General features: G+C 38.7%; 1 protein-coding gene across 2 annotated transcripts in view; it reads right to left on the bottom strand.

The window, feature by feature from the left end:
* The window catches only part of ANKRD28 (ankyrin repeat domain 28), a 123599-nt gene that overhangs the window by 78329 nt on the left and 32895 nt on the right, over positions 1–12375 (bottom strand). The window contains exons 1-2 of one of the 2 annotated variants that reach the window (XM_064444326.1): positions 1422–2607; positions 248–331 (exon numbers count right to left, since the gene is read on the bottom strand). In XM_064444326.1, the coding sequence (XP_064300396.1) occupies positions 248–331; positions 1422–1538 (201 nt within the window). In that variant the 5' untranslated portion in view covers positions 1539–2607. Of the gene's footprint in view, positions 1–247; positions 332–1421; positions 2608–12375 lie in introns of those variants that run through there. The other variant, XM_064444327.1, reaches the window with a different exon arrangement.

Here is a 12375-nt window from a genome sequence, read left to right as displayed (position 1 = left end):
TACTCAAGCCCTGCAGAACTAACATTTAAAAGGAATATAGCATTAGGTCTTTACTATCGACACAGATCTACAAAACTACACTCCTTCCCAGTGTTAAGGGTACAGATAGGCAAAGTAAATCCTATCACATAAAAGCAATAAAATTTACAGCTCATGAATTAGCAAAGTTTTAAAGTGATTAGTACAGCAGAAAGCTATATCAAAACAGAATTAAAATGTATTCAAGGCTAATGATGTTTATTTTTACCTGAAAGTTAACATCTTCTTTCTTAAATATCAGTGCTCGAACTTCATCAGGATCTCCATTAAATATAGCTTGAACCAATGGTGGCTGCAATGAAGAAAAAACACATCTTAGAATATAACCCAATTTTAGTTTCTAATGATAACATATGGCTTTTTGATACATAACACAAACACAAGATGATGACAAAATAAAACATCCCAGGCAGTGAAGTAAAGAAACCAGCAACAGTATTTGGAATTGAAGAAATGCCAAGTTTTAAAAACCTCAAACATACAAACAGACTCTAAGCCAATGAAATATTTAAAAAAGAAAAAAAAGAAAAAAAAAGAGGGGGGCCCAGAAGACTAGCTTATAACATCTGAAAAGAGAACTCCTCATAATAAAATTAGGGCTGTTGTACTGAATTTGCAGGACATAATATAAGCAGACAAACCCCTTTTACGTTAGCAAGTGGCTAAAGTTACTAGAAGTTTTTCACCTGTTTAGACAGAGCAGGAAAGGAAAGTGCATCAGATAAATATGGTAACAAATTCACACTCACACACATCTATTACTAAATATAGCAGGATTTCTTAGTAAGTAAGAAAGATATGCTAGCAAGATTTAAGTCAGTCTTGACAAAATAAAATAATTTAAAGCAATAAAAGCAGAGTCCCCGGTGCTGATCACTTCCAGAAAGTAGTAACTTGAACCTACCAGTTACATCAAGATTATGACTTATGCTATTTTTCATTTTAACTTAGAATTGCTCTTCTTTTATGTACACTATATACTCTATCAGTTCTCAAAATAAGCACAGCATATTATTGCAATACAATGATTACATCAGTTTCTAAAGTGGTACTGCGTAAGTGTACCATTGAGGAATGAGGAGCCGAGAAAAGCCATTTACTTCAAATACAGTTTACCAAGCCCTCTAAAAATCCTCTGCTATTATACAGGCGTTGAGATCTGTAACTGCTGCACCATAAAGTTACATGAAAAGGAACAAGCCCTTGCAAATATTAATTCTACAACTAAGTTTCAGCTTTCTTCCCCTCTTTAGCATAAGCAGTTTTTACCACGTTGCCTTGTTTCAACATCATGCATATTCATGTTAATTTTAGGAAAATAACTATTGGTAACTGCAACGGTATTATAAGCAGGAAATATGCCAACAAACAACATCCCTTACCAGCACGTTTCCAGACAGCGATGGACGTAAAGATACATTTTCCTGAGGTAATTTGGAAATAAATGTGGGAGAATCATCTTCTACCTCCTCCAAAACAACAATACAGACTCGACTCATTCGATCCGTTTGAGGAAGCAAAAGCAAACAAAAAAATGCCAGCAACAGTATTTTTGGAACCAGACCGCAGGTATCACAAGGGGGACCATAGAGGAAATACTTTCACCTGCTTCACATGCCCTCACAAACTTGTGAGTGCTACCGCTGGTGTATTAGCATTTAAAAAAGGACGTTCCAACCCCCCCTTACACTTCATTTTTCAGATTTAAACACCCTGAGATGTTCAAGACAATGCTGAAAAAAAAAGTTGTTCTGTTTAAAATAAAATTTCCTTAGGCATCAAAACCACAATAATGAAACTGTGGAACAGCTGATAAAAATATCCCGAGTCCAATTCCATTCGAACAGCGCTCACTGTCACACACAGCTGTCCTTTCACAAGCAAATTTGTCTCTGTTAATGTCACAACTTCCACAGCGTCCTTCTACCCCCACAGTGAAATCATTGTTGCAGAAGACACCACACCGTCCTATCGAGGACGGAACAAGGAACAATTGCCCTGAGAGACACAGCCGCAGTTATACCCACTCCGGCAAGGTCAGTTTTAAATCAACCGTCGCAGGCCTAGTGGTGACTGAAAATAAACGCACGTTCTGATCATCCTGTCATTCTACTGCTTCCCTTTTCAATGTCAAAAACAGTCCAGCCAGAAAAATGCATCTTGTTTCCAGCAGTTATTCAAGACCTGCTCAGAGGAAAATAATTCTTTCCCATGCAAGGAAGATATCTGCAACGTACAGCACGGCTGCAGTACATTTACATGCGATGAGTCAGACCACGGGGGACAATGAACTCCTTGAATAATACTGCCGGTTGAATCCAGCCTCCCCAAATGCCAGCAGCGCAGACAGCGTTACTCCGTCAGGGACACAAGCAATGCGGAGCATTCATTTTTCCTTCATGGGGCAGTAGCTGTGATTTCTCCATCAGGGAACGCGTTAGGCAGAAATACTGTTGAGGAAGAACGCTTCAGCAAAACAAGCTAGCTACCGCACACACAAGCTCAAATTACTGCCTTAGACGACTTCTGCAAAAGCAGTTCATCACTCAAGTGTTTCTTTGATCACCATGTGAATGCAGTTCCCATGATAGCCTTCATTCAGATTGAGGGGGAGAGGAAAAAAAAGGGGAAAAAAAAAAAATCAGACTCTGTACATCTTCTCTGAGCCAACTTCTTTATCCGAACATCTGTCACTGTGCCAACCTGATTCTCCTCTTTAGTCAGAGCTTCTGCATATCAGGTTTTTTTACAAATTAAAGTATACAGTCAGCAGATAGCCTTGCAAAGCTTAAAAAAAAGCCTAGCTGCCCGAGCCGATCATTAAAAGCCCGTAGGAGCAGAGCACAAACCACCACCACGGCAGCATTCCCACCGAGCAGCAGCCTGGTGAGCAGCGACTGCAGCCTGGCAGGATGAAATGCCTAGTAATGCTCACATGTCACACTTACCAGAGAACCCAGCCACTGCTCCCAATGCAACTTCCTCTGGCACAAAAAAAAGCGCCTTTTTTTGGGCGGGAGGCAGTCTTTGCAGTTACATCTGTGCCAGTTCTGTGACTAACGCAGCTGAAAACGTAAAAATCCTATAACTGAAGAAAGAGTAACTGTTTAATATTTTCCACTAAAAGCCGCAAAGAAATCTGGTATACTGGCTCTGCTGACTAACAACAATTTAGGCAGTAAACAAAATTCCAGCATTTTAACTGCTTTCATATGGTCAGAGCAGCAAAACAGTCTTCATTTAACTCATTGAACACAAGAAATTCCCCACATAAATACTCTGAAAATTAAGTGAGAGTAAAATCTCTCATAATCAGCTGAGTATCATGAAGCCAGTTATTAATGACCAAACCCATGGCGTTTTTGCAGCTAGTCTAGACAAACGTACCCTCGGCTTAAAAAAAACCAAATACATCACACATAATGTAAATATAATATTAATATTATAACAACATTATTACTAAAATATAATACAAAGCCCTACAACTTGCTGAACAAATTTTTCAGCTTGAATCTGCCTAAATGGTGCTCGTCTGTGGGTGTATTATGTAAATGGCTTCTGTCAAAGTTGCTGGATAAGCATCAGTGTTACAGAACAGAGGGAGGGTTTTTGCTCCTGCTGTGCAGCATGAAGGCACTTCTAGTGTCCTCCAGTGCCTGGTAAGATCAGAATTTGTCAATGGTGAACAAGTTTCTAGCTCTTTGATACAGCATCCGCACTCAAGTTTCACACGTGAATCCAGGCAGAAAAACAGACAGGTTTAAGTGGTATGTTAAATGGTTTGGATATTAACAGACATGAATTCCCACCTTTAGGGGCCACAGGCAGGAAAAGCTCACATTACCACTCTTTTGAAATAACGTCTACTGTACCACTGCAACATAATAAACTGCTGAACACACTCCTGCTGACACTTCATGCAGGTGAAGGTTTCTGCAAGGTCGGAAGAGTACCTTAGCCTAGGGCTGCCCGAGCTCAGGACTGCTGGCTTGGCAGAACACAGCACCACTTTCTGATTCACCATGAAAGTTCAGATACGATTCAGATTTCCCAAGTGTTCTCATTTACAGCATATGACTAGCAAACATCTTTATAAATATATTCTGTTCATCACACAGAGTCCAGGAATCTCATGCTTTTGGTCTTAATTATGAAAAAGCAATGCTTTGTACACTACACTGCTTTGTTCTAGCATTTCAACCATTTATGAAAAAGAAACAACACAGATTCACATGAATACATACGACAGCTCATGCTCCTCCTGTCCAAGGCAAAAACAGTTCAAATAAGAACATGGACATTCTCAAGGCCCATCTACTGCAACACCCTACTGCCTCCTAATGAACACAGCAACTGCAACCTAGAAAATATTTTGCTTTTTATTTGTGAAAAATATGCTAAAGAATAGACACTGTAGTTCACTTGCCTAAGTAAACAGTTGTTTGAAAAAAAATTTTTAAAACCCCGAATTTTAAGTCTACAAGCAAAGTACATTGACAAAATGCATACCTGGGTTTCATACTACACACACTTGTTAGATAATGGTATTCTAGCTAAGCCCATATGTTCAGTGCAAATTACCACTTTTCAAGACCCAGTAAGTTTATATAGTAAGCAAATGTTAAAAGTTCCATAAGGTTTCTTTGAAAATACCAATTGAACATGTTGCTAGACAGAGATAATGCCCAGTTTAGTTCAAATTATCCGAGAGTGGTCCATTTTTGACCTTTGCAATTAATGCTCCAAAGCACATTTTAAAAATTCAGCTAGAAATACAAGTTACTGTAAAAAAGTACAGGACTTCACACTAAATTAGATGCAAAAATTCAGAAGAGTTAAGAATATTTTAATCTACTCTGATAATTATTCTAGAAATCTTATATGTAATTAAAATAAAACAGAAACTATTTCCAAAAGCAAGTTAACATACTACATCTTGCATAACATATTTTTGAAGGGTGACATTACTACCGTCACAGAGTTAAAAGTCAATACATCACAGTTTGCATTAAAATGAGAACCAACATAACTGAGCCGATACTATATTGATCTCAATAGCAATCTAAACATCGTAAGAAAGCAGACAAAGAAAAAACCCATACTCACACTAGGAATGTATGTGTGCAATTACTTCCATAACCAAAGGACAACCCAGTTCTAGAAACATTTAACTTTTGCTTACCATGAGCTAGCACTTGGAGGTTACTTAAAGGAACAATCTTCCCCCTTCCTACCCCTTGCAACTGAAAGTAATGCCTTCAACTCAATGGAAACACCATCTCTAATCACTTCTTCTTTCAACTTCGAAAATCATCCAAGGTATCCTCTGGTTTGCAAAATACAAGTTTCTAATGCTACATAACAGCCATTCTGAAAGTCAAAAGTTGAAGTTCACAATTCTACTGAACGAAACCAGACTAAGGTTTCAGTTTTTCAGCAGATTATCTAGACTAATATCTTTCAGTGAGAAGGAAGTTATAATCTTTAGGAATCATATAGGATCTTTAAAAAAATCTGAAGAATATTCCATCTCTAAAAAAAATTTTCAGGTTATTTTAATAAAACTTAAATTAAGATAGCAGGTCACCATTAGCATCCATCTTCCCCAAAGCCCTCAAAAGTTTCCAGATGAAGTGTCACGTATTTCCTATAGGAACGTTTATTAAACAAGTAGTATGAAAGAAGAATCGAAAATGGCCTAACAAACAAAGAAAAAAAGAATGCCATGTCTACTGGGGCCCAAGGGGTGAACCATCGATAGCCTCCACAGTATCTAACTGCTAACAAAATAAGATTTCTTATTTCTCCATTGCACTCCTTAATTTTTAAGTGGACAATAGTGAGGATATGCATTTTTGCAAAAAAAAGCTTTTGTGTTGATATGATAGCTTTTTGCAAATTAAAAAAAGCATTGTCATTTTCAAGCAACACTTGTTTAAGTTAGTTAAGTTCCAAGAGTCTTTCATAGGTACATGTAAAAAGAATATATTGCAAGAATGCAGCCTGCAGGTTAAAACACGGATGACAGCAGCCATGTCTGTACCAGACAGAAAAAACAGGAACTCTGAAGCAGCTAAAAATAGTAACCTTTTCTATAGATCATCCCTTTCCACTAGGAATTGATGAGCAGAGGACTGTAGCAGCACTGCTGATGACAGTGAAAACCTCACTGAAGCATATTCAATGTCAACAAACCTACCCAGATAAAGATTTCTGTCTTGCCAATCAGCATTTCCCAAGGCTTTTCTAGGCCAAGATTAATGCAACTGGTTTCATTTAATGTTTTGTCTCATTAAGCATACAGGAAAGGAAGGAAATTGTTCTGTCAGGTTCCAGTAAAAAATGAAAAACAAAAAAACCCAAACCAAAAACCAAGTCACCAACCAAAAAATCCCCAAACTGTAAAGCCAAGTAAGACTTACACAGATTGTTTAAAATCAATTTATCAGCTCTGCAAAACCAAGTCCTGAACTACAGATTTCTTCAGAAGACAAAGACTGGGTATAATAGCTACAGCTTTAAGTGCATAGGCATGTCCCAGTTTAAGCACATTTTTATATAATTTATCTAGAATATTTAGTAAAATGTTGCCCACATACAGACAGCAATGAGTGTTCAGCATCACCATCTATATAAGCTACAATACTTCTAGAAGCTTTGTGAGTCACTCATCTGAACTCCTCTGCTGTTCCCTCCCCAGTCCTGAGGGAACGAGGTGGAGTCAGGAAAGAAAATGGTCTAAGGCCACAAGAAATTACTACCTTTCTTCCCAATTTTACTGTTTATTCCAGAGCACATGCACAGCTGGGATGCAGACAAAGGAGGCTAGTTTTAACCTCCAGACACCAGATTTCTGCTTCCAAGGAAAAGCAAAATAGCCTTCCTTGCACCTCCCGCATACCGTAGGCAGTTCTTACTTCTCATGCAAGCATATAGTCTCAATTAATCGACAGAACTATCTTAATTAAAAAAAAATACACCACTACATAAAACTTTGCAACTAATAAAATCCAGTATCTCAGTCATCTCAGCAAAAATTGTGACACAAACATGACAAGAATAATCCAGCATTCATTCTAACCTCTACTGAAGCAGCATAAGAAAAATCAATAATGCAAAACACATGTTTGTGATTGAGATGTAAACAATTTTCTGTTTAAGACTTCTTGCATATTTTATACACTTGAACAATACACTGGTAGAGAAACTGTTGGCTAAAGCATCTTACAGCCACCATAGTACAAGATAAGTCAATACCTTTAAAAGAAGATGTAGCCCTGATATCCAAAATATGTAGCCTAGCAAGCTGTCTACAGAACTGACATTCCCAAAAAAGAACCAGAAAAGCAGATACAAGAGTCCTATTTCTCTTCAAAGACAGTGGAAATATGAGGGAACAGCATCTTCCCTCATGACTTTCTAGCTAGGATGTCACACACGACACTTCTCTTTTTATTAAGGCCAGATTTAACTTTACTGGAAGGGTTTTTCTTTTTGTGCTCCTGTAGTGTGCACCCTATAATAAAAACCAATGATCTATTCTTAGATTAAAAAAAGACAGTACATAATAGAAGTCCTCTGGTCTGCCTAACTTCAGATTCTCAAGGTACTTCATAAAAAGTGTATGTGCTCTGGCTGGTGGCTCCTATTGATCCATCAGCTGCATATCTGTCTTTTGACCAAAACAGAAGGCACCTGTTATACCCAACAGCTTTCCAAAATAACCACCATGTAAGTCTGACAGTGGAATTGTCAGTCTTAGTAGGAGTCCTAACAACTCCTGTTTCAGGGAAGAAAGAGACCACAAAAAGATGCATCTATCCACATATTTTGTGACAGATAGTCAAGATAAGTCTGCATCATTGAAGAGAGACAAATAGACGTAGACAAACTACTTTAGGTAATGTGGTCTGGGTTTTGGCCAGAAGACGGGTTAGTTTTAAAGCAACTTTTCCTTTTGGGACAAGGTAGGTGACAGAAGAAAACTTCTGTTGGAAAATAGCTCAAAATATCAGCTCAGTCAGAGAAGCAAGCAAAACACTTCAGCATTTGCTAAACCAACACAAACCCACAATTATTAGCTGTACACTTAAGTTTTTTTTGCAAGTATACCAGCTTTTTTAAAAAAATGTTTTCACAATACAAAAAGCAAGGCCCACAGATCCATTACAGGTATTTTCACCTGTTGGCGGAGCAAAGGCAGAAAAGCCATGATAGCAGGAATACTTCTGGCCTATTTAGCTCCTTCCAGCTCAGATCATGTCCACAGCCAGTTTTGTTTTCTGGCACCGATAACGGCATCAATTACAATAATAACCAGAGTATCCTTCCAGAAATAACTACTGAAGGCAGCAATTTCAGCTGTGCACACCAGTTTAAAAGCAGAGTTGAAGGAAACAAACAAAGCAAAAATCGAAGGCTCAGCCTTAGCAGCCCGTTTGCTCTTTCACGTATCAAGTGTCCTCTTCCAGCACTACCCAGCCAGTTGCTGGGAGGTGAGACTGGACAGGAACGCAACAATAGCGGAGTGGGGAAAAAAAAAAAACAACCCAGAGACATTGGAAGACATTGACCCACTGTCACAGCTGGCATTGACAGCTCGATGCTTTGGGAAGCGATGCTATTACATCTTCCCAGGAAGAAACAGATAAAGCTAGCTTGGCTGGAGCAAATGAGTGGCTGCAGATTTCCTAATCTTAGTCTTACATCATCTATCACATTGCCTTGAAAATGTTTATACCAATAGTATACACGCTCTTATAAATTAACCAAAACATGATCCTACTAAATTGTATTAGGGCAGCTGGTAAAACAACGAAGAGAATTCCCTTTGGGCACGTGGGTGGACACATATACCAAAAAGAATTAGTACATCTCCTTTGATCTACTTTTCTGCTTATCTATAATCACGCTCTGAAGATGAGCATAGGAAGTGCTGATTTTACGTATTTCCCCTTTGAAAATTTCTTCCTGCAATACTGCTTCTGCAGAGAAAACAATCAAGCTCATAATTTATTACAAAAAAGCCTAACCACGTCACAAAAGGTCAGCATAACATTGTCTTATTTTCGCCTTACAGTAGGCTTGCTTCTCCCTCCTTAGTAGGTGTTCTGGGGCTTGCAAATACCGTGCACTGTCTGGGCTTCAAGGACAAATGCTATAATGCACAAGATCACCACAGGCCTCTCAGAGGCTGCATCCTTGAATATCAGTAGATCTCCTTGGGGTTCTCTCAAGTATGGTATAGCAGGCTTAACAGCTTCTTCTTGCTCTGATACCAATTCCCTAAGCATGTATCCCAAAGAAAAGCAATTCTCACCTACCAGCGGCTTAATAAAAAAAACAACAACAACAAAAAACACCAAACAAACACCCAAAAAACCCCTGGGTGTGATCTTTCATTGTTACGTGGGAAAGGAACAAGTCCCAGTTTCCCTGGATTTGGACACTTTTTTAGTTTGTTGTTTTAATCCTACATTTTCTCTCCAGCAGATGAGTAGGAACGCATAACATTTGGTCTGTAGAGCCAGTCACCTTCCCCACTGAGACTCGTTTAGCTGTAAGAGCTACAAGACAATAACCTTTACCGTGGCTTCGCTTTTTTCTTATCTTTGGTTCTTTTGCTGAAGGCTGGAAACCCTCTTAAAGGAACAGCAGCACAATGCAATGCACCCAGATTCAGCACTGGACAGGGCTGGTGTTGAGACTGAAAATTAGGAAATCCTAGCTGGAGCAAAGAAACCTGGAATAAAAGTTTATCATTTTCTCATTAAAACTCTGCTGGATTGCCATACTGCTGAGCTTATGAAGAAGCAAATTTAGTCAGGTAGATTTCTAGAAATGAAAGTTGCTCTGCTGCCTACGAGCAACCAATCTGATTCTATCACTAGCTCCGCTCTAAATGATAACATGTAAAAGCTGTCATTGCAGCATGTTTGATGAGCTTGGGATGACAGACAAAACAATTACTCTTCTCCAAATCACATCAAGGTTATTCCTCCCAATACCATTCTTTAATTTAATGCAGATGTGCCATTCTTCTCCTTTTCTCTGCCCCCTATAAAACTCACTAGCTACTTAATTTTTCCAGCACCACTCCAGTGTAACTGGAATAGGTATCGTGTTTGAGTTGTGCTCCAAGTTACATAAAAATAACAGAGATCTGAATTTGACTAAGAGCAGATGAAACTATGGAAGAGATTTGAGTTCATAAAAGATGTTTTCATTTTAGCAGAGAAGAACAGTAGCAGGTAGCCATATAAAAATATCATGCAAATTCTACTGTCCTACAAGACCTTCTACAAACTTGAAAAGTGATTCTCATGCCTGAATTCTTATCCTGTACTACTTACAGAATTTAGGTAGAAGAGTCAAGTCAGTTATGCCAGTCAGTAGAAGGCTTTCTCAGTTTTATGTCACCAACCACATGAATCCTCATGGGTAAGTTGCCATGGTTACAAAATGTTTGCTTGCACAGGTTTGTCAAATTCCCGTGGAATTCCCATACAGCCAAAACCAGCGGTGGTTGGGAGTGCTCCACCAACATTTAAGAACTTGAGTCAGAAATGCGTACCGTTTCCGCTTAGACTATTATCTGGGAAACACTAAAAAATGATTCATATCATTTTGAGCCATGGAAGGGAGGAAACAAACATCACATTCAACTATTTAAAACCTTCAGTGATGACTCACATCAGCTTAGGACATTTCTAGAATCGGCTGCTGTTCTCAAGTAACAAATTGCTGTAGACTATTGAAGAAAACAAGCTGTTGACTATTCAAGAAAACAAACAAGACCAATCTGCTTTCAACAGAACCATTCAGCTATGAAAGAAAGAATAAAAGGGGAAGGGTTGGTGTCGTCGTCCATGTCCATCCCCCCTCCATCTCCATCCCCCATCCCCCCCCCCAAAAAAAAAGCCCAAAACACAGAACCCAAGCAGCTCAGTGGATCATACTTCTGTAGGCTAAGGTCAGAAAGCCCACTGACTCCCAACTGATAATTGTGCTTATTTAAGTTTTATTTTAGCTGTAATTTGCAAAAATCAGCTTGGAAATTTTGCTACAGGGAGTCCGTTACCTGTCTTGTTTCAGCGTATTAGTGGGGTTTTATCTTAGCCTATGTTCTGATTGGACTCACATGGTTGCATGATTTCAGCAGCCAGTAATAACAAAACATTAATCCAGTCACAGGGGCAAGAAGATATAAGCAATTAAGAGTGAGGAATAATGAACAGCCTGTGAAAAGCTAAGAATAGAGCACAGCAATGCATCCAAAGTGTTATATAGCAACTGAATGGCCTCGGCCTCCAGTGATTAAATGACCATGAGGGGAAATAACAAGGGTTGGACTGAGGAAGGAAAAAAAAAAAAAACTAAGTAGGAGCAACTTTATAATATAGACTGCTTTTCCTCTCCCAGAAGGGCACCAGGAAGAGGACACTTTGCATGGAAGCAATTCCTATCTAGCATTTCCCAAGTCTGGCAAATTAAGTTAGCTTTGAATGTCTGTCTGCTATTCACTCGTAAGCATAACATTCTGATAAATAAAAGAACTAAGAAGCATTATCAAGAGGAAACACTATGTTTAGAATGACAAAGAAATAGCAGCAAATATTTTGTCAGAAGACCACACAATTTCTACCATTCAAAACATAGCCCTGATTTTATCAATGAGAAAAGGGCAAAAAAAATCTACTTCAAAACACCTATTCTCTGTTTTTGATATTACTAAAACTCTCCCAGTAGAAAGTTTTGGAAGTCGTTAATACTGGGGGGAGGAAGAGGCTGAAATACTACATAGCTCCAAAATACTCAACCTTAAGAAAGAAAAAAGAAAAATTGTTGCCTTTGAAAATTTCTGTTCAGATTTTCCTACTCATTAGTCATGTGATGGTACAATCTGCCTACAGCCCAGGCTCCCCCTCCCTGTCCCACCCAGGGAAGAGTGTTCTTGCAGGGCAGCGGAGAGGGGGGAGTTTGGTGGGTTTTTTCCAGGGTGGGGTTTGGGAAGGTCCTGAATACATTGGTTATTTTTCTTTAAAAGATTTTAAAGGTTTTTGAGATCACATTCCCCCTTGCAGAAGAGTCATGAGACTTGAAACAAAATGATAAATATTTAACTAGTATAATACTAAAACTGCATATAACTTTCCTACCAGTGCAATGCTTTTAATACAGTTTTGGGTAGATATGAATAGACTGCAACCACAGAAGCCACAGTTCAGCTGGCTTGCTCACATGTGGGATTTTGTTTCCATACACACCAGGGAGTCAAAATGCTATATGCAAGTGAGCAAACTGAATTCTAGTTGCTATGGATACCACCACATTTGT

This window comes from Phalacrocorax carbo, chromosome 2 (assembly GCF_963921805.1).
Source record: "Phalacrocorax carbo chromosome 2, bPhaCar2.1, whole genome shotgun sequence".
Lineage (NCBI taxonomy): Eukaryota > Metazoa > Chordata > Aves > Suliformes > Phalacrocoracidae > Phalacrocorax > Phalacrocorax carbo.
Note: the sequence above shows the minus strand (reverse complement) of the source record. Positions and strands in the feature narration are given on the sequence as shown.